Source organism: Gymnoscopelus braueri (assembly GCF_963280865.1).
Source record: "Gymnoscopelus braueri genome assembly, chromosome: 5".
Lineage (NCBI taxonomy): Eukaryota > Metazoa > Chordata > Actinopteri > Myctophiformes > Myctophidae > Gymnoscopelus > Gymnoscopelus braueri.
This window is the reverse complement of record NC_137606.1, coordinates 28887301-28915197: the sequence shown is the minus strand read 5'-3', so window position 1 is coordinate 28915197 and position 27897 is coordinate 28887301. Positions and strand designations below refer to the sequence as shown.

At 42.4% G+C, this 27897-nt stretch overlaps 2 protein-coding genes across 2 annotated transcripts; both read left to right on the top strand.

Moving 5' to 3' along the window:
- The first annotated feature begins 278 nt into the window (after window positions 1-278).
- On the top strand, window positions 279-18928 carry wdr81 (WD repeat domain 81). Its single transcript, XM_080427876.1, has 12 exons — window positions 279-514; window positions 1364-1834; window positions 2358-5935; window positions 6030-6137; window positions 6556-6755; window positions 6932-7113; window positions 9087-9252; window positions 9395-9560; window positions 9687-10520; window positions 11042-11187; window positions 13162-13344; window positions 17015-18928. The coding sequence occupies exons 2-12, from the start codon at window positions 1476-1478 to the stop codon at window positions 17339-17341; spliced, it is 6249 nt and encodes a 2082-aa protein (XP_080284002.1). The 5' UTR covers window positions 279-514; window positions 1364-1475; the 3' UTR covers window positions 17342-18928.
- Window positions 18929-20140: 1212 nt separating this feature from the next.
- Window positions 20141-24000, top strand: serpinf2b (serpin peptidase inhibitor, clade F (alpha-2 antiplasmin, pigment epithelium derived factor), member 2b; the record flags this gene model as incomplete). The annotated part of the gene is made up of 8 exons (XM_080429161.1): window positions 20141-20152; window positions 20995-21069; window positions 21210-21501; window positions 22182-22325; window positions 22598-22786; window positions 22957-23099; window positions 23303-23504; window positions 23654-24000. 8 exons carry the CDS (start codon window positions 20141-20143, stop codon window positions 23998-24000), a joined length of 1404 nt encoding a protein of 467 aa, XP_080285287.1.
- Window positions 24001-27897: the final 3897 nt, after the last annotated feature.

The following is a 27897-nucleotide window of genomic DNA, read 5'->3' as shown; positions in this document are numbered from 1 at the left end:
ATTGGAGGGTTTGGTACCAATGCTCTTCCATTCAGGCCCGGTTGGTGGCAATATGCACCAATAGTTGATAGCACACACCATTAAATGACGCAAGATTCAAGAAGAAGGTAGCAGACAGCAGACCTACAAGCTCACAACTCCTCGCATCAGCGACGCGTTGTGAGCTTGTAGGTCTGCTATTTTCGTCGTGCGATGAAGTAGAATGTGGCGTCACATGTCACATGAGCTGGGGGGGTGGGGCCACTGGGGGGAGTTGAGTCACGTGAGTCCTCGTTTCAACAACATGGCTCCAAGTAGAACGGAACATAACATCATTTAATCGGCTGACTTGCCCCCCTTTCTGCCGTTGTTGACAACCCGCCGGACAAGATGGAGAAAGTACATGTTGTCCATTAGCATGTATTCATCAGTTCGCCAAGTTAATATGTCCCAAACTCACCATGCATGAAAGCTGTGTGGCTGTGAGCTGTTAGCTTAGCTGTCACGCTGCCAGTTGACAGCAGGCGGTCAAGAGGTGAGCTATCATAACAATGTAGTTAGTATGTTTAGTGCATTATTTTCTTGCTCGTCAATACTCTGTTGTTGGGAGTTAAAATGGGTCGCACTGTGTATCTGTATCTGGTCACCACTGCAACGGTAAAAGAAAAAGAAAAGAGAAGTTGTAATTCCCGTCCATCTCTGTCTTGAAGTTTGTTATGAAGCACAAGTTAGCTAACGTTAGCCTCTGTTGGTTCAGCTAAAGTTACTTCCTCAGTGGGAAACAGAAAGCTTCTGTAACCCAAATCTTGATCACCATCTTAGTTTCACAGTGAATGGCAAAAGCTTTACGTCGTGCTTTATTTCTTTATGTAGCTACAGGTGCAGTCACTTTTCTTTTTCTCTTTTTTACTGCGATGAATGATTTGAATATAAAATGAAATGCATGCAATTAAGTTCACTTTAATAACATCTAAAATTACCATCCAAACGTCCTATTTTTATAGGAGCGAAGTTATACTACATAGCGTTTCACTTCCTACTTTGTAGCTTTCTGTTTCCAGATAAAAGCCAACACGTCTGGTATACACTGAGACATGAGAGTAGATAAAAGTGATGGGTGGGTGGGGGCCAAGGCAAGGGAGTCATGTGAGCCTTAGCCATGGGCTAACCCTAACCCACTAAGAGAAGGACAAGTAGTCATGTGCATTAAATAACATCACAGCTCATTCATTCCAGTAACATGACTAAGTAGTCTTCTGCAGGAAATTATTAACCTCTTGTTAACTCCTTAACTTCTGATTTTCACTGCTTGAATAGTTTTAAAGCTTTAAACTATTTTTTTTATACTGCTTGCTTATTTCTATTTTTTCCAACATCTTTTCAGCCGTGCATCTGTCTCTACTTCCATGGAGGTGTAAAAGTCAGCTTCTGTAGCAGACGGCTGGGGAAAAGCAGCTGGGCAGTGTTTGGCTCTAATTGTGCACCGGAAACTCACGATGGAGTGGCTAATGCTGGCAGTAGAGAAAGACTTGGGTATTGACCGGAGGCAGCTTGGTCCAGGTCCTCGTTCCCAGGAGGTTGTTGCCCTGGTGCCCTCTCGCTGGGTGATGAATCTTAGGGACAGGAGGGTCCTGCGCTGTCCTCGCTCTGATGGCATCAGCGACAGTGAAATTCGCATCTACCTTCAACGTTCCCAGACGAAGTTGCCCCCCGGCTGGACACGAGTGTGCATCCAAGGTGTTAGGAAAAGCAAGCTGAGCTTCAGGTTGGCCAGAGACCAATACTACCAGGGGGAAGCTTCGTCACAACATTCTTTCATCAAAACCATGCATTCTGTATCGCAGCATAACGTCAGGTACTGTTCATACTTATATGGTCAATATTTTGCTAGCACAATAATCCTAGTAGAATATACTGTGCATGCGTGCGTATGTACGCATACTGTGTGTGTGTGTGTGTGTGTGTGTGTTGTATGTACTGTATGTATATGTACAGTATATGTATATGTATATGTATCTTCAAAAAATTTACATTGGTGTTCCTGTGATCAACTTTCATCCAAGGTTGACATACACCTGATCTCTACTGTGTAAAGCGAAACTGAAGTGAAATCCTTGGGGTACTTCTATTTAAAAAAGGAAGTGAAACCTGTATCTAAAACATCTCATGCTCACAAATATAATCACAATTTTGTTAGATCCTAGTAATAATATTTACATTTAAAGGAAAGATTTCATTATGTCATATAGACATTCTACAGTGGGAATTACATTTTACTTTGAGAAGCTGGAATGAAAAACATCGCTATGTAATGCAAAGATTATGTAAAACATTGCTTTATTATTCTTTTATTTTTTCATGCTTACCTTCTTTTTCAGAAATCTCTGGCGTGAAGCACATTACAACCGTGTGCAGCCGTATGCGGGGGCCACCGAACAGATGCAGATTGCAGCTATTGATGCCATGCGTCAGGCACTGCAGAAGCTTTTCAATTTACCGTTCATCTCCACCGACAGAGTGTCACCATCCCTTTCTCCTGCTAGGGAGAAGGAGAGAGACAGCCCTTACCAATCCTCCTTTTACAAATTCCAGACTAAACTCTGTCCCAACGTTGTCCCTGCGGAGTGTCTTCTGGAGTCAGCTGAGCTGCTCTATGTGGTTCTACCCTACACTCAGTATTCACTCCATGACATTGTCTCCTACAGCCCAGCTAAGCTTGCCAACAGCCACGCCAAAGTGCTGTTCATCCTCTATCAGTTACTAATAGCCTTGCAGGCATGTCAAGCCGCAGGGCTGTCTGCTGGAGAGCTCTCCCTGCAGGACATAGCAGTAGATGAGCAGCTCTGCAGCCGCCTTAGGCTCAGCCTGCGCCACTACGAAGAACTGGGAGAAGAAATGGAGGCAGATGGCTATGTTGCAGGTAGACACGTGCCAAAAAGCATCCTGGTGAGGGGCAGTCCATGTACGAGCACTGACAACAAGAGCCTTTGCAAAGTCTGCTTTGATGAGCTCAAGGCTTTGGTCTTAGATTGGGTCCATGGTCGAGTCAGTAACTTTCGCTACCTTATGGAACTGAACAGGTTAGCAGGGAGGCGAGAAGGGGACCCTAACTACCACCCAGTCCTTCCCTGGGTAGTGGACTTCACTGTGCCATTCGGAAGGTTCCGTGACCTCAGGAGGTCCAAGTTCAGACTTAACAAAGGAGACAAGCAGCTTGACTTCACTTACGAGATGACCAAAGAGGCTCTTGCAGCTGCAGGGGCAAATGGGGTGGGAGTAGGTGGTGTAGGTGGAGACTTGTCTGCCTCAGTAGGTGGTGGCGGTGTTGGGCAGCCTGATCACCTCCATGTTCCTCATCATATATCGGATGTGCTCTCAGACATCACCTACTATGTCTACAAGGCCCGACAGACCGCCAAGTCAGTACTGTGTAGCCACGTGAGGTCTCAGTGGGAACCTAATGAATACCCTGCTACTATGGAGCGCATGCAGAGCTGGACACCTGACGAGTGCATTCCAGAGTTCTACACAGATCCTTCCATATTCCGCTCCATCCACCCTGACATGCCAGACCTGGATGTGCCACCATGGTGCAAGTCTTATGAGGATTTTATAGAGATGCACAGGCGGCTTCTAGAGAGCAGAGAGGTCTCCCAGTATTTGCATCACTGGATTGACCTCACCTTTGGCTATAAACTATCAGGTAAAGAAGCTGTCAAGGCCAAGAATGTGTGCCTCCATCTAATGGACAACCACACCCATCTTAGTAGCTATGGGGTGGTTCAACTGTTTGACCAGCCCCACCCACCACGCCTTGCTCCATATCAGTACGCCCCACCGGAACCTCCTCTCTTAGGTGTTGCTGCTCTCAATGTGCCTTCTCTTCAAATCCCTCTTCTCCGCACCATGAGTGACACTGTGGACGGAACTGTGCCAGAGTCCACAGGGTGTGAATCCAGTGGCTGGACCATGGTAGACCGAGATGAGGAGCTTGAGCAAGGTATGGAAGCTTTGGACTCATTAGCTTCTACTGGTGCATCCAGCTCTGCTCCCTCTTCTGTCCCACTGCCAAACATCAGCGTAGCCGGAGGGAAGACGGGAGAACACCCAGCAGTTATTCTGTCCCAGTCCCCAAGTCCGTTTGCTAGTGAGGGTACAGGAAGCAGCACAGGGAGCCTGGGCTCTGGCTTGCGTAGTGCCATGTCACAGAGGAGTGGTGCAATCAGTAAAAAGCATGGAGAAGGGAGTGTATCTGCCACCAACTCAGAAGACTTCAAGATCACCTTGCCTGAAGGATTCAGCCCATTACAGCCATTGGAAGAGGTGGAGAAACTGAATAACTTCCTTGTGAAGTGTCTGCATGCTGAGGTATGGAATCCCTCAAAGTCAAATAAGGAGAAGACACGAGGAATGATACATCCAGAGTCCCTTCCCTCTCTTGCAGAGCTATACCAAAGGGACATGCAGGCATTAGGTGTTCTTATTGCTGAGATATTTTTCTCTTCCAAGCTGCGAAGTTTGAAACCAGGTACTCCGCTGAGAGAACGTTACCAGGCTGTGATGAAGCTCTGCTCTGTCAGCCTCCGGGATGTGCCGCTGTCTTTGCATCATGCTCTCGACACTCTGCTTCGAATACAGAAGCACTCTGCAAAAGCACCTACTGAACAAAAAGATTTCCCTCATCTGCTTCTTTTCAAATATGACCCCATCTATGAGGGCCTCCCTCCTCCAAACCCCCATCAGTTACTGGATCCCTATGTTACCCCCTTTCCCTTCCCTACATATTTCCCATCACTTCATCAGTTTATCTTCTCTTACCATGCTAAGATGGAGACTACCTGCAGCCTCCAAGGAAGAGATGTGGTCTTTCACCTTTGGCAGCGGCTGGAGAAACTATTGCATGGCAAGATCACAGCTGAGGGTCTGGAGATCCTCTTACCATTTGTCCTGACCCTCATGTTGGAAGAGCCCACTGCTGTCTATGCTGCCTGGTACCTGTTTGAGCCCATCTCTAAAGTACTGGGCCCCAGGAATGCCAACAAGTACTTGTTGAAGCCCCTGGTTAGCGTCTATGAGAACCCCCGCTGCCTGCGAGGCCGCTTCTATCTCTACACGGACTGCTTCGTCCTGCAACTCATTGTAAGGCTTGGCCTGCAGGCCTTCCTGTCCAGTCTCCTCCCCCACGTGCTACAGGTCCTCACCGGCTTTGAAAGCTGCATCTCAGGCACAGGAGGGGAGGGCTGCAAAGGACTGAGGGGTGGGACATCATGCAACCTGGGAGAGGAGGAAGAAGAGGACTTCCAGTGTGGTGACGGGCGGTCGTCTTCCGGCTCTGTCAGCGGTAAAGTGGGAGGTGGCAGCGGAGGAGGTGGTGGAGTCGGGGCGGTGGCAGACTCAGGACTGGTCGACTACTCTTCCGGCATCAGCCTCAATGACCAGGTGTTCCTTGCCGAAGGGGAGGACTTCCAAAATGGCTTCTACGTCAACAGTGGTGCAGGGGTGGCAGCTGGCAAGCAGCAGAGCCAGAACTCGACTGCCAGGGATCAGGACCAGGAGTCACTGAGTGTGGGGAAGCTCAGCGACAAGAGCAGTACCAGTGAGCTCTCCATAGGAGACGGAGACTCAACGCGCGATCGGGCCAGTCTGAAGTCAGCTGACAGCAGCCAGGACCTCAAACAGGCCAGTGAAGGAGAGGACGGGGGAGATCTAGAAGAAGAGGAGATGACGGATAGTAACGGAGGTAAAGAGGGAATGACAGACCAGCCTGGAGCTCCCAGCCTGGAGCTCACACTCTCCGCTTGCACAGAGGACTCAGGTGCCACAATAGCCACTCTGGAGGGTGAGTTCGTGAATGGGATGGCACTTGAAGAGACTGAGAAAGACATGGTGGGGGAAGAGGATGAAGAACATGATCCACTAGAAGAGTCCGAGGAGAAAGAGCAAAAGATTCTTCTTGGTGAGTAATGGACATCATCACATGATGTCTTTTATACTACTTCTCTACTGCTGCTGTGTAATATGTCTGTACTCATGCTATTTCTCTGGCACAGACACAGTCTGTAAGACAGTTAGGTGGCTGTCAGCGAAGTTGGGACCAACAGTTACTTCTCGGTATGTGGCCAGGAATCTGCTCCGGCTGCTCACAACTTGCTATATCGGTGAGTAACCAGTTGACACAGAATACAATAGTATCTCTGTTGCCTCCAAGATTATCGGACTTCCCACACCAACACTTTCTGATATGAACAATAAGGCCATCACACGTTTAGCACTCACAATAGCAAATGACACTGATCATCCCTTACATCGTCACTTCAAACTCATGCCCATCTGGACCGAAGATACAGAACTTGAAGATACTGGGGACTACATATATTGTCTTGGTGTTATTTTGTTCCGTGTTATGTTGTTCTGTACTATATGGTTATGTGTTTTTCTGTTGAACAGACGATGAAGATGAATATCCTGTACTGTAACATTTTAAGATAATCGTTTTCCAATGGTTGTTTATTTCCAAATAGTTATTTGTAGCACTGTTTTAACTGTAATTTCCTTTTTCTCTGTCCCGATCATTAGGTCCTGAGAAGCACCAGTTTGTGGCCCCCGTTTTTGACGAGAGCAGTCTGGAAAGTGTTGGGATGGGCAGTGTGTATGAGAAGAAGCCAGTGGTAGGAGACCAGACTGCAGGGCCCGTATTGGACTGTCTCCTGTACATAGCACACCTTTATGGAGAGCCTGTACTCACATACCAGTACCTGCCCTACATTGGCTATCTGGTAAAAAAATAAATAAACAAAACTCATCACTGTTATAGACATTTTTTGAAAAAATAATGTTGTAACTTAATTAAGGGAAATTGCATTTTATTGGGTGATTTATGCATGAGCGATAACATATTGTATATTCCTAGTTTTCTGCATATACTGTAATTGTACTTAATATTCTTTCCCAGGTGTCTCCCCCATCATCTCAGCGTCTGAACACACGCAAGGAGGCAGGTTTGCTGGGGGCTGTGGTGCTCACTCAGAAGATCATTGTCTTTCTATCTGACACCACTCTCATGGACATGCTAATGAAGATTAATCAGGATGTGCTGCTCCCACTATTGGATCTGCTTACCTCGCCACAAATGGGGTAAATACAGTCACATGCACTCTGACAGACACATACGCAAGCCTATGAATACAAATCATGATATAGTCAACACAAGGGTAACCTAGAGGTGTACAAATAACCTCAGTGTCCTTGAGCTTTCACCACCAAATTTCTAGTCTCTTATAGACAGACAATCAGAGATCTCTGCCTAATGATATGTCTCGGGAAATGTAAAATCTATGGGATAGACCCATTTGTGACCTCCCGCTGCTGTAGCTCCGGGACTCGGTTGAGTAAAGTTAAGAGCCGACTGAGAAGAAAAAAACAATTTCTGCAAAACATTTAATCAAAAATATAACGGTAGTCCTTGTCTCCAAATTTAACTTGGTTCCCAATCAGGAACACGCCTCCATGCGCCTCCATGCCCATGTATGGGCTAGAACAGTGGTTCTCAAACCTTTAAAGTTGCAGTTCACACTTCCCAATTTGGTCAGAAATACATCAATGATCAATTATGCTCCTGTAAAAAACATCTACTGTATAAAGGAGTTTTCTAGCGCCTTGAACTTGGCTCTGTCTGTGCCCTCATTAACAATTCCAGGATCTATTAATGATGCCATTATGCCATGCCTGTAGGAACAACCCTCATGAATATCCATCAACATGCAGACCCCCCCCCCAAAAAAACAAAAAAACAAAAAAACATAAATAATGATGATGATGATGATGATAAATAAACACATCTCGGTCACACATGTAGGCTGCCTGTCACTATGGCAAAGTGCAATATTAGACCAATTATGCCTTATCAGGGCTCAACATTTTGAATATACTTTTTAATGTATGTTTTTTTAATTAGATTTTCTAAGTTATCAATTAATTGCAATGTAAATATAGCAACCTAGTTGTCATCATATTACAATGTAGGCAGTGGTAGAAGGCTGTGATCTTCAGTGCAAACATTTAGAAAAATAACAGCATTTGTAGACTGCTGTCATTTGATACATTTAGTTTATTGCACATTTAAAAAAAATGACATGATAGAAACAAAACAAAATGGAAAAACAATAATTTTTATATGGAAAAGAAAGGAAACAAATCAAAACATGATGTGCCGGAGAGGCCAAAAAAACCCAGATGGGCTTGTCGAGTGGCCTTCCTAAAAGCTATCTTTAATTACATTGGCCTAAAAAGAAAGCTCTGCGGTTCATTGAGCCGATCTACAAGCTCACAACGTGTCGTGGATGCAACGCGTTGTGAGTTTGTAGATCGGCGGTATTTGCTCGGGACACCGTTCAAGAGAGCATACATCTGGAACAGGCAGGCCTATAAAGGAATGAATCTGTCGCAAACACGCACTCGTGCATGCGAGTGAACGTCTGACTACAGCCGCGATTCTTTCACGTGCTTCTCTATTTACTTCCCATTTCTAACTCCACTTCCTACTTGTTGCTGTCATGTGGGTCTCTGTTGTCCAATCAGAGGCTGAGTACAGAAATGAACAGGGAATTACTCGCACGCAATGTTTATTCAAGCCTGAATGTTTATTCAAGCCCTTAAGTCTTTGCATTGGTTCTGCGATTTTTTTAAATATTTCTGAATTGTTTCCACAGCCCGTTCATTGAATTTAGATCAATTAGTCACTAGATGTATCAATAGTGGAGATCTCTGATAGTCTGGCTACATGAGACTACTGAATTGCACCACATGGTCAGATTGTGTTGGATATCTAATGATATTTTGTGGCCTTGTTGTGTTGTGTATTGACTGTATTGAGCTTCATGGCTCAACTAAGAAATATGACATCAAGACTTAGATGTCAAACCTATCTAATCTAACCCAGGTATGAAATGTGTATGCTGCATTTTTCTTTATACAGCATTACAGTCTTATTTTTAAAGAGAAATCAAAATGTCCATTTCTAGGCTGTAATAAACTGTGGTAGAATGGGGAAAATGTGTTGAACCCTTCACTCATTGTCCTGCTGCTTGGCTTTACTCTACTGTATCCAGTTTCCCCAGCGGAGTGCAGATGCGCACTGCAGTGTGTCTCAAGACGCTTAGTCTAATGGCGCTCATCTGTCTGCGCATTGGCCGGGAGATGGTACAGCAGCACATGGCCGATACCCTGCGCCGGTTCTTCACTGTCTTCTCCCTGCTGCACTGTCTGCAGTCACAGGTACACAATGCATATTCAAAGTGGCAGGTATCTATGTCTGAGTCCGTTAGCCCAATTATTTAGAGAGATTTAGAGAGATTGATTGACTGACTAATATTACTGATTGGGTAATATCACACTGAATAGCTTTCTTGTACTGCAGCTGGAGAATGCTCCCCGTAGAGTGGTGGGAGAAATGACTGTGGTGGACGTGCACACTCCTGACGAGTCTATTGTGACATACGAGTTGGCGGTGTTGGAGGAACTGCAGACTGTTTTTAACCCTGAGATGGCGCATGCCTCCTACATCCCCTTCTACTGTCTCATAGGTAAGAACCATCATCCTCTGTCAGCGTCCTAATTGGCAGACAAATATTATACCCTCTGCTGAACTCCCTTGCATTTACTTTTTTTGTTTTGCCCCATTGATTCATACGGCTGTTGTGCTTCTGTAGGCGACACAGCAATCCGTAAACTGGTTCCTAACCATGAGCTTGTCTGGCGATTGGCCCAGTCCTACCATGACAGTGTTAGCGCTGGCATCCCAGATGCAAACATCACGGCAGGAACCAGGATGGATGTACCCATGGGCCTGTCCCCAGCCCTCGGCAGACGTGTGGGGCGCAGCCCCTTTCCTGCTCCCTCCACCTCCACTCCCCTAGTATCAGACTCCCTTCCCGAGTCTGGCACCTTTGGAAGCCAGATGGTAGGGAACAGAATACAGGTGTCCCGGGACAGTGATGTCTGCGGTAGCCCTAACCTGGGCACGATTGACTCTTGGGGGCGCTCCCACCCCGGCCACACCGCCCCCACCATTACCTCTGCCTCCACATTCACTGCTTCATCCACAGGTCCGGGGTTCACTAGCTTCTCCTCATCCTGGGTGACAGGCCCCACTCCAGAAGACAGCGCCCTGAAGCAGGAGCTGCCTCGCTGCACTCGTTCCCTGCAGGGCAACTGGCTCGCCTACTGGCAGTATGAAATCGGCCTGAACCAGCAGGACCCACATTTCCACTTCCACCAGATTCGGTTGCAGAGCTTCCTGGGTCACTCGGGCACGGCCAAGTGTCTAGCACCCTTGGCAGGAGAAGACTACTTCCTGTCCGGCAGTAAAGACAAGACGGTGAAGCTGTGGCCTCTCTACAACCACGGGGATGGAACGCGGGAGGTGGAGCCCAGGTTGACTTACACTGACCATCGAAAGTCTGTGTTCTACGTGGGACAGCTCGAGGCGTCCCAGGAGGTGGTGAGCTGCGACGGAACTGTGCATCTGTGGGACCAGTACACAGGTGAGGGAGAGACTTTATGCATAATTCTGCTAACTAGCACAACTGTACAACCCAGATTAAGTTAAGGAATCGGAATTAATGAGTTAAAGTTTATGAAGACAAAGTGAAAAGTGAAAGGATAGTTATGGGAATATAAACAACTGAACCAACATTACATCACTGCCCATCTACAACAAGTCCTTGTGTGCTGCAACGCTGGTCTCCATCTTTTAAAGAATTTTCACCAGGCTGCCAGACACAGTTCTGCATGTAAAATATCCACCAGCTCCCTCAACCATGATTTGAATTGGGGGGCAGAGACCCATTTCTATAAGTCTCAAAATGCATCTCTTGGCAATTATCATGCCATACACACTACAGCTCTGCGGGTGCTGGCCTGCTGGGGCCGAGTCTCTCGTTGCAGAGTGCCCAAACAAGGCAGTCTCTGCATCTGGGAGTTGACTTCAATGTTAGCTTGATGAATAACTGTTTATTGATAGTCTGTTGCATGTAATCACATTCCTTTCTGCTCTTGTACACAGGCAAGCAGATCCGTTCATATGAAGCCCTGGATGGGAAGAATCCCATTACAGCAGTAACCACCATGCCAGCTCCACACAGCAGTGTTGTCTTTGGCAGTGCAGATTCTGTTCTCCGCTTCATTGACCCTCGCAAACCAGGACTGCAGGTAAACTATTTATCCTGGGAAAAGTAAGCTTGAGGCTTCTTCCATATGACAGGGCAAGATTTCTCACAGTTGTTCTTACTAAAAAAAGATCATTTGATTTATGGGGGCAGTGCACCCATGCAAGTGCAGGTTTTTAACTGAGTGAGTATTTATTACATAAATGTATGTGTATGGCGTCAGGGAAATCAAATGCTTCCAATTACTTTGCTGCAATAGTTGCACCTACCTTCTTTACTGTTGTTTACATCAATTTTTTACCACTACATTGTGTGTAGTATTGCCTTAGTAGGCAAAATTATGATTTCCCCAACGTATTGTCATGCACATGTATAAGTCCTACATTCAACATAAGGGTAAGTCAAAGTAAGTCATTAAGCAAATGTCCTTGGTGGGAGACATATTGTATTTAGTAAGCTTGCATAGCAATTCATGGGTCTGATTTGTCAGACTATGCTAATCTATCCATGATATATCTAACAAAAGTACTTTTTGTAAGAATTGTGTGCGTGAAATGTATTAGTTCTAGTAGTATTGATGTGCCTGCCATGAAATCATAATTGGAATCAGCATTCCATAGTTTTCATGCAGGAAATTCCCATTTCTACTAAGCATGGCAGAGAGGATGTGAATATCTGTTCCACTGATATTGGCATAAAGTTTGTAGTTTGGGACAGTGTCATGCCTTGTGGTGATTAGACAATTATTTGAAAACCAGACTAAATTAAAAGAACTGCCAGGAAAAGGGCATATGTTTTGAATACATTTAAAGGACAGTCATTTAATGATCTCCAGAACATTCTTTTTTTTTAAAAGATATATTTTGGGGGCTTTTGCTGCCTTTATTGATATGTACAGTAGACTGACAGGAAATGGGGAGAGAGAGATGGGGAGTGGCGCGCAGCAAAGGGCGTCGGGATCGGGAGTCGAACCCGCGACGCGCTGTCGGTCCCTCCAGTTCATTCTTAACACATTGGCTGCCAAAAACGCAGATCTGCGTTCTATTTTTAATAAATACGTGGGCTGCCAAGAACGCAGATCTGCGTTCTATTTAAAAAAAAAAAATGTTTTTCTTTTTCTTTTTCTTTTTCTTTTTTTCTTTTTTTTTCTTTTATTTGACCCAAAGACCAAGGAGATATGATTGTTCGAAGATTTAGACTCCTATCCACTTCCTTGTTAACTTAAAACTTAAAAATTCTGTATCTCGGCTCCTGAGAACTTTTTTTTTTCAATGAAAAATCTCTGGCAGGCTACAGCTAAAAATCTGAAATAATTCTGGCAGTCAATGTGTTAATGACCCCTTGACAATAAGAACATTACTCTTGCTGCGTTAGCGACTCCCATGAGCTGGGGGGGGGGGGTACCTGTCAACAAGAGATGTTGTTGAATCCGAATAAGTAGAACCGAGGCGCTGCATCCCCCCCCTGGGGGCTCCTCACGGGCAGGTATGCTAGTAGGGTAAACGGTGGTAAACGCAGAAATGAAGAGTGTTAATTGGCACCATGACTAAATATGGGAGGAAAAAAATGGGGTACAAAATAATTGGCTAAACTTAAAATAATAAAAAAGACTGTCCTGTGCTTGTTTGCTTCAAATCAGGAGCACCGGTTGTCCTTGGCAAAAAGCTCACCATTGAACCGTATGGTATAAAATCTTCAATTTTGTCACGTGTATTTGCTGTGTATATGCCCACGGTATTATGGTTTAACCCATTAAAACCGGGAAAGCATCTGTGTCATTTTAGATTTTGGCGTTGGCTATTCAAAAATAGTAGATATACAAGCTCACAGCAATATTATTACATCTGCTATTTTTGAACATTTCTGAAAAATCTTGAAAGTGTGAGAACAACTGATTTTAGAAGGCATTTGTAGAATCGGCCTCTGGTCTTAATGGTTTAAATCATAGTGGGATTCCCCGCTATGCCCTAACTTCTGAAGTGACACATGGTTCTTCTTGCCTTTCATGTGTTTCCAGCACGAGTTTCGCCTGGCTTACAACAACGTAAGTGCTGGGCTGATTCGCTACCTGGCAGTGAGCCCTGGAGGACGTACGGTGGCAGCAGGCTTCTCCTCTGGTTTCATTGTCCTGCTAGACGCACGCACAGGCCTGGTTCTGAAGGGCTGGCCGGCCCATGAGGGAGATATCCTGCAAATGAAGGTCTGACTCATTGCTGTGTGTGTTTGTATATATGTGGTCGTTTTTGTGGTTCTTGGGGATGTCCCCAGCGACTAAGTTCTAATGGTTAAACAATGTTTGTGTATACAGGAACGTTTAATTGACTAATACAAAATATAAGGGGAACAAAACTATTAAAATTTAGCACATTTATATCTATAAGGTCAAACCTACAGTATAAAAGAGTATACAATTAATTTTAAACGCTTATAATATTTAAATAAGTTACGGAATGTTATTTTAAATGCGTTGTGGGAAAGTAGGTCAAATCAATTATGCTTGCATAGTACATGGCCACAAATTGAATTACAGTATTTTCTTTGATACAAGCATCACAACTATTGCATATTATGACGAAACAAACAGTGCTACACTTAGGCTTTTACTCACTCAGACCTAAAGAAAATTAGTCAACGTGAAAGACTTAACCTAAAGCGACTGACAAGCTGTAAACACAGCTGGCAGAGCTGCAGGTATACAGAGGTTGCGCCTTTCAAGTCGTTACAGTTTGGGGAAGCATCGTGTCCTCTGCTCCAACACCGAAGTGGGTCTTCGCTTACTCTCTCCTTGGATAGTCATGTCCAGGTGTTTGTTTCCGATGTCATTTCTCATCGCTCTAGTAGAATTCTTATATGCCATTTTCACTGGACATAGACTACATACAACTTTCCCATCCTCTCCCAAATCAAAGTACTCCCAAACGTTGCTCTTTTTTTTACCAGCTTGCAAGCTGGTCTAAGAAGAGCATATTCTCGACATGTTTTTCGATCATTGGCTGTCCTTTATGCCAATGGAGATACTTTCCCATACTCTGAACGGGCGGTCTCATCCTCCCAAACTATGGCTACTAGACACGCCTCTCGCCTCTATGGCTACTATACACGCCTGCCGTCGGTTAAAATCTAACAAATTTAAGTAAAGTACTTGAGTAAATGTACTTTGTTACTTTACACCTCTGCATACGAGCTGTGTAGCGTGCGTTCTGACCTAGCAGTGTTGCCAGATTCTGCGAGACAAATAAGTAAACAGGTCTAAGCCAATCAAATCAAATCAAACTTTATTTATATAGCACATTTACACACAGCCCCAAAGCCGACCAAAGTGCTGAACATGGTTAAAACAAGGTAATTCAGACACACAGAAGCATCAACAAATAATATATACACAGGACAAAAACAAAAGAAAAACTAAAGAGAAACAAAACAATGCAGAGTTAGGACAGAGCAGGATAGCTAAATACGACTAAAAGCAAGAGAGAATAAGTGAGTTTTTAGTAAGGTTTTAAAAGCCCCAATCGACTGGGCAGATCTAATGGGGAGGGGCAACATATTCCAGAGCCTGGGGCCCGCAGCCGCAAAAGCACGGTCACCCCTACTCCTCAAATTAGTCGTATGAGCGACCAGCAGTAGCTTGTCCGCAGACCTCAAGTCCCTGGTTGGGATATAAGGCTCAATTATTTCAGAGAGATAGGAGGGTGACAGGCCGTGAATGGTTTTAAAAACAAATAAAAGAACCTTAAAATCAATTCTAAAATGAACAGGGAGCCAATGAAGAGTGGCCAGGACTGGGGTTATGTGGTCACGTTTTTTAGTGCCGGTGAGGAGGCGGGCGGCTGCGTTCTGGGGAGCCACTAGCAGTGTTGCCATATTCTGCGAGACAAATCAGGAACCAGGTCTATGAAAACAAGCCGCGCATACTGTACATGGGGCACACACACACACACACACACACACACACACACACACACACACACACACACACACACACACACACACACACACACACACACACACTCACAGAGAGAAAAAAGCAAGCAAGCTGGTATACATGACCAGAGCCGTCTGGGAGAAATGCGGGGCCCTGTGCGAAGTCGCGCGTGCGCGCGGGGATGGGCGAATATTTGTTTTTGGTGGTTATTTGCGGTTATTTCTCGGTATAACTCTTACTAAACGTGAATCTGTTCACTAATCTGTTCGTTTTTTTTGCGGGGCTCCCCCAAGCGCGGGGCCCTGTGCGACCGCACCGTTCGCACTACCCTTCCTGCGGCCCTGTACATGACTGAGTCATGTCTTGTTTAACCGACATTGAGTCTGTAGCTACATTCACTGCACAGGGAAGCAAACCTACAATGTCAGGCTGCTGCTGACCAGCTCTCTCTAATACTTAATTGGCATGTATTTTTGCTTGTTAAAAGCAACATCTTATTAACTCATTTCCTGCCATACACACATAAAGTCGTTCTATTAAATAGCGCAATTGCCCGCCAACACGCAAAAAAAAAAAATTAGGCACGCTGTTTTAGGCACCGTAACACAGCTCTGGGATGATCCATCGTCAATCAGAGAAGAAGCGATGTGACATCATTCCAAAAAACGTCACTTCCGCACGCCCTGACTATGGGATTTTCAGAAAAACAGCTGTAACTCAGTTGCTGTTTTTTGCATTGAAAACCACTGTTTTCAGCGGGCCCCAGCCCCAAAATGGCGGATCGCGGTTGGAATGTTGTGGTTCGTCTGAATACACAGATCCCTCCGCTTACCCCTTCCCTCCGCCTTTTTTTTTTTTTGTGGAATACAATGTCGCCTCCGCGGCGTTTCAAATATCATCGAATGAAGGTAATTACGCTGGCAAGGGGATAACAAACTATGTTTAATACCTTGGCGGTTATTGTGTTAAGACGTGAATTTGGGTGCAAAATCAAAATGTGTAAAACAAAATGTAAATGTCTCGATAACAACATATAAATAATATACTGTATATTTTAATAAATTGTTTAAACCACTAGTATTTAGTAAACGTTTAGTAGGGTTAGTACCATTGAACTAACTGCGTCCCTTGTAATTGTCATATGAGAGTGGGCCTAACATCTTCATCAGCCTTTGATAGCAGCCCACTGCAACATATTTCCTATATTGTACTTTTACCATTTCATCTAGAAACTACATTATTGGACTATATACATTCAGGATTTGTATTTTGTAATAAGTTAAAAATATATAATTTATAGAAATTAACTTGACCTTGATAGAGTTCAATTACACACCTACTGGACTGTTGCATAAATGCCCTTCCGCCATTACTGTGTTTCTGGTCTGCTGAACACTCATCAGTCTCATTTTTCAGGGAGGCAGATGGTGTGGAAATTTCAAGCATTCATTTGATCAACAGCCGTTGAAGATTTTTAGCCAAGTGGCTTGACACCCCAAAACAATTGATTGAGCAGATTTAAATGCAGAGCAGGAGACTGGTCAAAGTTGTACCCAGTAGAAACGTCAACAGCACAAGAGCTGAACAAACTTTATTTAACCCCAAATAGTGGGGTCAAGGATTGTGTCACTGGTTTTAAAGGCAGAGGTTTAGACAAATATGGACATAAGTTACTCAATAGAAGAAGAATAAAACGTTCTCTTTGGCGCGAAGCCTGGCACAGAAATTATTTTGTTTGCCAGGTCAGTGTTCACCATTAATCATAGGATTTAGAAAACCTAGAGAAACGGAAACTGCTCTGTTATTGTGCTCCAATTTAAAATGCCATGTAATAATTTACAAAAGAATGTGAAACAAATGTATGGTCTCATATACACTTAGGTTTTGCCTTTTTAAGACGCCAGCGGTGAGTGAGGTCCTTCCTGATTTTTGTTTTGTTTTTCAGGCTGCAGAGGGAAACCTGGTCATCAGCTCTTCAACTGACTACACACTGACCGTGTGGAAAGATGTCGAACACAAGCCTTTACGTGTGTACAAGTCACCCTCTGACCACATCCATGCCTTTGACCTCTATGGCCCAGAGATTGTGGCTGGAACAGTGGCCAACAAGATAGGGGTGTACTCCATGATTGATATCTCGGTCAGCCCTGCCAGCATCACCAAGCTGAGCTCTGAGAACTTCCGTGGCACCCTCACCAGCCTAGCAGTCCTGCCCACCAAGAGACTGTTGCTCCTGGGCTCTGAGAATGGTGCCATCAGGTTATTAGCTTAGGCCAACACAATGGTTCTCTGCTTCACTAAACAATTTACTGCTGACCTTAACAGTGTCATGTTCATGACGGCTGGTAGCTGAGCTGCCTGTCAGTGAGATATTGATAAACTTTCCACTGATGAGGCAAGGGGCCAAACCCTCTTAACATTTTTTTTTAGTTATTATGCAGCACTAGAGCTGTAGTTGAATGAGCATCATGCTTAGGGAATCTTATTGCTCTGGCTATAGACATTGACCAAAATAGTGAACACTATATTGAGATTCATCAATGTACAGCAAATCATGTTTTTTTTTAAAAAAAGCATTTTGCATATTGTAGATACTATAATATGGAAAATGAATTCATATCTAGGCAAGGTCAATTATTTGTCTGTTGACGAGGTCAATTCTGTTCTGAAGAATCAAAATAACCGCTCAGGAAGGCGGAACCAATCATGGTTCTAATGTAGTGTTTACACTTTCCAAATAGATGCATACAACACCAAAAAAAGAAAAAACAATAGTCACTTCATCATTAATTTCCCCTTGACATTAGTACTTTCAATGCACTGACTAAACTATGCAGTATTTCTAGATTACATTTTTTTTTGTGTTTGTTTGTTTGCATTACTGTTTGATTAGCACTATTTCAAGGTAAATTGTTTATTAATGAACAATAAAACTACAGCAGCTTGTCCATATGATGTCGGAGCGGACATGCTTCAATTGACTTTGGATACTTAATGTGAATAGAGATGCACAACCTTCATAGTACTGCACAATTATAACCTGAATTGTAATATTTTTTACTTATTCAGAATAAGATGATATGTTTTTACCACTTTAAGTACTTGAAATTCCTTTTGCAGAGTCTTCTTCCTTTTGTAGTCTGAGCTGTATTATAATTCATTAGAAACCCATAGGCAGATGCTATTTTAATTGGGTATGCCAGTGGTTAGACTTAGTACATCTGTGTACTGACTACACAATCAAGCATTGGAACAGAAAATGCCAAGACACAACCGACTTTTATGTAACTTAATGTAATCACATGATATAGTACATGATACACAATACAGGATACTAGATGATATACTACATCTGTATGATGCCGAACATAACACAAAATGAATCACTAAAGAGTCATTTAAATGTGATTTAGCTAGCTTCTTATTTATGTATTGTCAATACATATTGTAAGAAACATAAACCAAATTAATATTTTGTATTAGCAATTATGTTTTACCTAAACAGGATTGCCAGACCACTATAACTGTTGCCAAGAATTCAATAATGAACAAAGAATTCTCTGCTCTTGTTTCGTCTTTATTATAATATACAGACATTTTATGAATATTACCTCATTTAAATTATTTGCCTTAAAAAAACTGCCCAGGCATGTATACCCAGTTTTTAACGTTTTCTGTGGCTTTTATAAAATCAAAGGTGAACTATGGCCAACAAGATTTTCAAAAGAATTAATTAATAACTCACTGCATCTTGAAAATCGATTATACTTGATCCAATATCATTTGGAACAATTTAATGATGCAAAATACCATGAAAATGCTTATTTATTAACTGGTTTAATAAAATACTACATTCACATGGTTGTGTATGTTCCAGCTTTTGTATGTACATTTCCTAGACCTCCAAACCTAATTGGAGCTCTAAGTGGACAAAGTCCACGCCAACACATTCTCACAAGTCTATGCTGTCAGCTGATGCCATGTGATGTAGAAGACACCACTATACAGCTTCTGAGTGATGAAATACTGTGAACATATCAGTGTGTTCTCTCTGTGTCTTAACCAGTTAAACCTAGTATACTTGGCTTAAGCCTTCGTGGTGCCCGGTGCTTGGACCCGGTTTCGTGGAGTGGGGTTTGTCAGCACGGAAAAAAATGACACTTCACCGGCGCGTTTCAATGTTGTAGCGCTCCTTTAGCAGCCGCTGCTTTGAAATTTTGGCGCTTTTCGCAGATTGTTCTGTCTTCTTTCACTTTCTCCACGCCGTTTGGTGCCCCCCCAAGGTCGGTGCCCTGTGCTTCAGCATAAGGATAAGCCAGGCCTGAGGGTCCCCCAGGGGTCTGTACTTGGGGGGGCCCCCTCCTTTTCCCCCTCTACACAAAATGTCTTCGCCAAAGATCTATTTGCTTTGCTTTGCGACTTGTGACCTTGTAGATCTATTTTTGCAGAATGTTTGCATATTAGGACATTATATAATAGGAGCACTAGGGTTCATTTGATTAAGCACAAGCAGTGATTTCAAGTAGCTTTTCATTTGGCATTTGTAGTCCGAGAGCAGGCAAGTGACGGGTCATAGTTTATTATGATTCATGCGTCTTGCCAAATATTTCTGGGAAATGTTTTCCTTGTTTTCTCATACACTATTTATATGACTCAAAAGATTGTATTACTTTACAATAGTGGATTGACCACACACTTTTGCAATTAAACAATCAGCGTATTATCTTAGTTTTGCTGTGTTCTTCTAATGTTGATATAATACTGAATAGCCAACCTGAATAGACCTCCAGGTTGGACCCAGGATTAGTCTCAGTAGTGACATTTACAAACAAGTAGTGACTTAGGCTATATGAGGCACCGATCAATGTAAGTTGATTTTTAACTGTTCACTGAGCAAGTGGCAATCTTTTACACTAGGGATATCTGTCATTCACATTCACCTAGTCTGTTTTTTTGGAACACGATAGGAGGGTTTGATCTAATTTAAAAGAAGGTAAGAGTGTTTTATATAATCTTTTATTACACTAATAACGACTACTTTGAAGCTTTTGGTGCAACGTACTAAAAGGTAATGATTACCTTTGTAAGATGACTTTCCATGTGTTCCTTTATGCATATGTGCGTATATTAAGGAATCCTTAAAGAAGTAAAGATACATTTCTTATAGCACAGTGGGGAATTGACGAGTATAACACTATTTCAGACTCATTGGACATTACACATGTTATTAATTGAATTGCTGACAAAACATTTAGCATAAAACATCTGTATACTGTATACATTTTTATTTAAAAAAATGTGGTCATGTGGTTCATAAAAGCATGGTGAGAGCACACGCTTTACATTTTCACTGAAGCGGTCTCACTCATGTTTCAGACATCGTTGAAATTATTTTGGTGTTTTTCAAAGAGAGCGAAACTAGGCCTAACATCTGCATTGTCATAAGTCATGAAAAGTACTAACCTAAACAGTTGATATTGGAATTGGAAAAGGAATATTTGAGAATAGAATTTGATCTCCAGAAAGATTACATTTAAATGTTTTACTCTATTAGCATTGTATAATTGTTTGAGTATTGTTATTTGGAACTGAGAACGTTACGCTGTCCTTTGGTCAACAACATTTCCGTCTCTTCTAGGAACGCTGTTGAGGACATGGACATTTTTCTGGCACTCCTGTTGATGTGTCTGTGCAGAGGAGTTACTGTAAAGTCCAGTTTTTACGTTGTCTTCATGCTAAAAGAAACCGCTAAAAGAAAAAAGTATTTTTTTGCTTGAAATTATGTTTTTGGCGAGTCGTTCAACAAAGTATACATTTTGACTTAAAACGTAGATCATACACTGCCATCATTCTTTTAGTTTAAATGCCACTCTTTGTGCAATTATGTTATGTAGAACTAACCGTGTATATTGTGTTTCTGTTCAGATTGCTAATGGAGAAACTGATGAGGCAATCCCCTTGGTGCCTCTTATTCCTTTAATACCTAGCCACCCCATAGAGGTGAGGCCCAAAGATGAGATGTTTGGATGTTTTTTGCATTTCTCTGAGTAACCTGGCAAAAGGATGAACACTGCTTTGATGTACCCATGCATTTTGAATGCCCCTTTGCTCAACTGTCGCCCACTATTCCTTGCCTTCAGAAAGTGGCAAACGGAAGCACATCACAACCACCAAATACAACTGCCACTCGGAAAACCACAGTCGCCACAAATACGGGTACAATTGATCGACCAGGTGGGGGCTCATCGGAGGAGGACCAAGATGGATACTGTGTGTCTTTGGGCCGAAGCCCAGAGTCCAGGGAGGCCATAGCTAATGCCTTCCAAAGACTGGGCATGCAGCTTCTACAGAACCTAGAGACGACACCCAAGGACCCCAATGTGATCATATCTCCGCTCAGCATATCATTTGCTCTCTCCCAGCTGGCTCTGGGTAATGATGATCTATTATTGTAGCTTTTAAATGATGAGAAATTGTGTGTCGCTTTAACAGTGGTGGAAAAAGTACTCAAATGTTTTTCTTATGTAAAAGTATCAATACTGCAATTTAGAAGTACTCTGTTACAAGTAAAAGTCCGGAATTCAAAATTGACTTGAGTAAAAGTACAAAAGTATTGGTATCAAAATGTACTTAAAGTACCAAAAGTAAAAGAAAATAGCAGATCTACAAGCTCACAACGCGTCGTGCTGGGACGCGTTGTGAGCTTGTAGATCGGCTATTTTCAAATAGCCTCTGTATAAAATAGCGCTAAAGTGGTTAATGTATGTTTCATAATATCATAATTTACATCTGAAAAGTAACTAGTAACTAAGTTTTCAAATAATTGTAGTGGAGTAAAAGTACAATATTTGCCTCTGAGATGTAGTGGAGTAGAAGTAAAAGTACTGGAAATTGGAAATACTCAAGTAAAGTACAAATACCTCAAAATTCTACTTAATTACAGTACTTGAGTAAATGTGCTTAGTTACTTTCCACCACTGCGCTTTATACATGCAAGCACATCTGATAGAAATGTCTTGGCATCTGATATAAAATTATGGGCAATGTATTATGCAACCATTCTTTTATAAAGTCAATATTATGACCTGTCTGTTGTGCTCTTGTCAATTTAGGAGCAGTAAATGAGACCGAGAAGCTTCTGATGCACCATCTCAATGCAAATACTCTACCTTGCTACCACCAGTCACTGCATTATGTCTTAAAGCAGCTCAGAAACAGTGACCTGCAAATTGCATCAGGCATCTTCCTTGACAAAGGTTAGTGCTTAAATAAATATGCGGTTACTTCATCTGTGGAGTATACTGTATTAAACTTAACAAATCTGTCTGGGACCATACTAACAGTTGAAACTATGATTAGGATTTGACGCAAACTAATTGTATGTTCATTGCGACCATTATTTTTTATAATTTATGTCCCTCACCAGTCATATGATTAGGATAAGTGTTGTAATTAGGCAAGTGAAATAGTGCTGCTCTAAAGAGCACGTTTAAGAAATCAATGGAACAGTATTTGATGTGTGTTTTAGGGTTTCAGCCAAAGCCAGAGTTTATCCTCGAATCCCAGCAACTTTATGACTCAGAGCCAATGACCCTGGAAGGGATGCAACAGATAAATGAGTGGGTTGAGAAGGCCACGAGTGGAAAAATGACTGACTTCCTTACCTCTTTACCGCCCAACTTGCTCCTAATGCTCATTAACGCTGTCCATTTCAAAGGTAAACTAAAGTGGATGAAATCTGACCAAATGGCACATATAACTTGTGTGTTGCAAGATGATCATTTCTAAAGAACACAACTGATTCCAAATATAATGCAATTTGGACTAATACTATCTCTGACTGTTGTGGTAATATAAGCTGATGTACCTCGTCCTTGTTTGCAACAGGAGAATGGAAATCTCGCTTTGACCCACGCTTCACCTCCAGAGGTGTGTTCCACATTGATAAAAAACAAATGGTTGATGTTGAAATGATGGAAGGTGCCAAACACCAGTTGAGTGTGCTCACTGATAATGAACTAGAGGCTCAGGTAAAATACTTTTCCTTGAAACTAGAGTTACAAGATACAATATGGCCAGTTTATCAACTTCCCTGTTGTGGTAGAATAAATGTTGCCTCTTTAATAGCAAATATAATTAATATATAATAATAATAATAATAATATAAATGTACATTGGGTGGGATGCTCACAGCTCCTCATTATTTTGGACATTATTTCTTCTGCTCATGCAGGTGGCCCGGTTCCCATTTCAGAAGTCGATGAGCTTGATAGTGGTCATGCCCACTGGAGAGCTGAATATGTCAGAAATTGCAGCAAAGCTGAATTTCACAGACTTATATGAACGTCTGCCCAAGGAAAGGACAGTGCAGGTTAAAGTCCCCAAATTCAAACTTGAGTACACTCAGGATCTACAGGAAGTTCTTACCAAGCTAGGTAAGGCTGCTCAACCGTCTCCAGTCCTTGTGTAGGCTAATAGGCCTATTTGAAGAGACATGTATCATCGGACACTGAAGTGTCTATTCAGTCTAGATCTATTCTACACCTTGACTTGAATTTGCTTGTTACTGTATATCCCATGACAGGTCTAGGGGAGATATTTTCTCAACCCAACCTAGCAGCGATGGCAGATGGCCCCCTGCTGGTAACCAGTGTGATGCACAAGTCCAGCATGGAAATAAATGAGGAGGGTGCTGAGGCTTCAGCAGCAACCACTGTGGTCATCTCACGAGCATCAAACCCCACCTTCTATCTCAACAAGCCCTTTTTCCTCGCCCTTATGGATGATATGACCCTAGTACCAATCTTCATGGGTGTCATCACCAACCCTAACCCTGAAGCTCCTGTCTTGCAGAGCGTGGAACCTGGAAACGATAAAGTGGGATTTCCTACTGATGATTATGATAACTATTTTGGTCGCCCACCTAAGTAATAACTATTACCTAGATAGCTCTCAAAAAGAAATCCCAGACAAGGAACTCAGATGACTTTATGACTGTACATATTTGACCTACTATAGTGCAGTTAGCTAGATCCAAAATGTGTATAAAACAGATGCTAATTTGTTTAATGTTGCATTATGAATAAACACTCTGCAGATCCTAGTATTCCCAAATGTCTTCTCCTTAACAGATTGCAGGATTTGCTCCTGAAGAAGACAAAATAAATTACAACATAATTTGTATTTGTATTGACAAATACTGTACATGCCAATCTTTATGTTAGGGGAAATAATTCTGTTCAGATAAAAAAATATATAGATCAGATCAGTTTGACCACGGACAGGGGAAAAAAGAGTAAAAACGGCCCTGATGACTTGCTTTTCATGCTCATCACCACTGATGCCCTGCAGGTGGAGCCATTGTTACACTAGAAGATACTGCCATCATCAAGATGCTCCAATGTAGTATAAATAAATAAAAGTCCTGTGACATGCTTCCTGACAAAAATAATGTATATTTTCAACCCGACTTAAAGGCTTTGTGTATTTTTGGCGGTAAATTGGCAGTAAACATAGGCTATACATGATGAACTCTCCTTGTAATAGTGTACCCTGCATCCTTAATTTCCTGGGGTTTCCTATGTTTTGACAGTCAAGGGTGGAAAGAAAACTCAAGTACTCTTACCTCACAGTAAAACTACTTGTGATGAAAACTACTCAAGTAATAGGAGTTACCATTTAGAGAGATGCTGCTATCGCCTTGTGTGGAATGTTGTCCATTGTCAGAAATCTTAGAATAATCTCTCATGACAGGTACAATAAAGCAAACAATGTTCATTAATTATTGCAAAACTTGACCATGTAAACAGACAGATAACCTACCATCATCCATAACTTGCACTAGGCATAATTTTTTACTTGAATTCACAAGGGTGTTGCCCTAGGTTACAATCCTGCATGCTAATCCTCTCAAGTATCTTTTCTATATTATTATTTGATGGCCAATGACAGGCACTGTTGTAATAATGTTGGGGAAATAATAACTAAAACTTATTTTGGAGCCAAAAAGAGAAGAGAAAGAGGCAAAAAGAGCCGAGCCACATCTCCTATGTAAATTATTCCTCCATAATTTGTGGTTGACTGGGTTATGCACAGTATTTAGATAATCGTGAGTAGGCAACTAGTAGTTATAATAGATATGATGGTATATTACCACTACACACCACCACTAGCAGTACCAACCATCAAAGGTCTATAATCTTCCAATTTCTTAATAATTCAAATGTGCATACACATTTTTCTTTCACTAGAGGAAACTTTGAAAGAATGTAATATTATGCATTCTTGCAATAACTTATTCTATTTATCCTGTACTGTGTACTACTAAGCCCTATCAGCTTCACACCCTTCATCCACACCCTAACTTCAATGAGGAGACAGACTACACCTACAGGCTTGAGTTGGAACATCTTGCTCAGTACTGTATATACAAAAAACAAACACAAAAACTCATACAAAAAACTGGTCCTAAACTCCTGACAATGGAGATGGATATTGCCACTTACTGTTGTCAGTCATTAACAACGAAAAAACATCACATGGATGCACCTGGGACGTATCATCAGTGTTGTAGCCTGGGGTCATAGGATGTTTCGGGTCTCGCAACATACACCCTCGCCCAGGTGACCCAGCCAGGGTTGATCAAGCCCCGACTTACGTCCCAGATAGCTACCCACGGTCAGTCCTAAATAGGGAAAGACAGGGCCACTCAATACGCTTGTCCGAAACTACTCTGCCAGGAATGGGGGAGAGCGGAGGCTCTGGCACGTGGAGGGGGCTAGGCTCTGTGGATGGCCTCCTGGCCGGGCTCCTCCTCCGTCTCACCAGGTCCAGGACCTGAGCGTTGCACCAGACTCCCCCGCTCCAAACATTTCATTCATTCAGTTAGTCAACAATCAGTTTTGGGGAGCATTAAGCTACATATAGCTGAGCTATGTAGCTTAGCTACATTTTGCTGTAGCTTGCGGTAGTTGAGCTACATTCATATTTGTGTACCTCCTCAAGTAATTAAGCTACTTTTTGGGTAATTTTTTTTAGCTTGGCTACTCAATTTACAAGCTACAATTTTAGGCAATAACATGAAATGAATATATTCATTTTTGATTTACCATTGGTTGCTGTGTTCTTGTACCAGAACAGAACCCCCTTTGAAATAGCAAGACACTCATCATCATGATATTGAATTATCCACACTGTTCATATTCACAACAGGCACCCTCATCAAGATGCCTGCTGTCCATTGTTGTATGCTGATGTATAAAATAGGTTTAAAGTGGTTAGGTTAAACATATTTTGAGGCTATTAAGCAATTTTGCTAGGGACCTCCTGGAACCCCCTCAAGGACCCCTGGGGGTCCCCAGACCCCACCCAGAAACGTCACTGCAGAGAACCATTAAAAAAAATTCTTCCATGCCAATGAATGACCTGATTTTGACTTAACATGATAAGAGCTGGCTGGGTTTCCCAAATGCCCTTTGACATTAAGACTCTAATAAAGACACTGCCAGACAGGTATTCAAACCTTGTTAAACCAGGTACCGAACAGTGGCGGATACGTGCTTTATGACTGGGCCTGGAAAAATCTGTCTGAGCCCGAGTTTTTTAAGCTTATGAGTAATGACCGGTGGATGATGTCAACATGAAAATTCTTCTCACCGTTTCCGATTGTCTTTAACGCTTTGAAAAGTTCAAAGCCATCACTTTGATTTAGAAAGTTGAGAAAGTGAAGTAGAAAGTAGACAAAAGTGCAGAGATGGTCATGGAAATAATAACAATAATACACTTGACTTTTAAAGCAATTTTGGAAAATGGGTTACAAATTGTTCCATCTACGCCTTCCCTCTCAGCTTTCCTACTTACTATATTATTAAAATAAAATAAAGTTCAGAGGGATGATGACTAACCACTCTCCCTCTTTAAAAACACAGCATGTGTTCTCCATCGTGTCTACTGGACTAGTATGCATTAGTATTTTATCTATGGTAATATTATTGACCACTCATTTATGTCCTTGGCAAAAATACAGTTTGAGGAAAATGTCCATCACAAGCCCAAGGGTTGATGAGCGGTCATCTTTAGGAACACAGATGTTTGCTAAAGAAAATGTCAACCTTTTTTAAATAAAACTCAGTTGAGAGGCATATTTCTGCTGGCAAGTGACTTTTTTGTAGGATATTATATTTTGTTTCATGTACATTCTCAATTTAACGCTGGGGGGGGGGGGGGGGGGGGAAGTAGCTGAGATACTTTTTCTATGTAGCTGTAGCTTTACAAGCTACATTCCTCCAGGGCTAGAAATGTAGCGTAATCAAGCTACTGCCATGGTGAACTACTTGTAGTTTTACAAGCTACGCTTTCAAAGTAGCTTCCCCAACACTGTCAACAATAATGTGGGAACATTATGTGCCCACTCTTCCTAGTGTCCAGACTGGACAGTCCAGTCTTCCCAAAAATATGGTGCCCAGAATTCCATAGTGCCCACCTTTTATTACCAGTGGGATCAACCAGAGATATACTGGAGCCTAATGGTTAGAGCATGACCCGGTGTTAGAGCAACTAAACAAGTAGCCAATTGGCTCTGCAGAACCACCTACTGGAGAAGTCACAAAATACCACAATGCAACAACCCCATCTATTCAGTGAGAGTCCGGAATTTTGGACAAAAGGTTTGGACAAAATACATAAATAGAAATTGAAATGTGAAACCTAGCAATTAATGTAATTTTATTGAATATGGGATTTAAATACCTAGCCTTGATCATCTTTGCTCAGCTTTATCATATAATATAGTACAATTTTTATTTGAGGCTAAATATTATTAAAACAAAA

Coding starts and splice junctions, on each gene's coding strand:
- wdr81 (XM_080427876.1), top strand. CDS start 1,476: ATGGAGTGGCTAATGCTGGCAGTAGAGAAAGACTTGGGTATTGACCGG. Junction 1,835..2,357: donor GTATCGCAGCATAACGTCAG/GTACTGTTCATA, acceptor CTTCTTTTTCAG/AAATCTCTGGCGTGAAGCAC. Junction 6,756..6,931: donor TGCCCTACATTGGCTATCTG/GTAAAAAAATAA, acceptor ATTCTTTCCCAG/GTGTCTCCCCCATCATCTCA.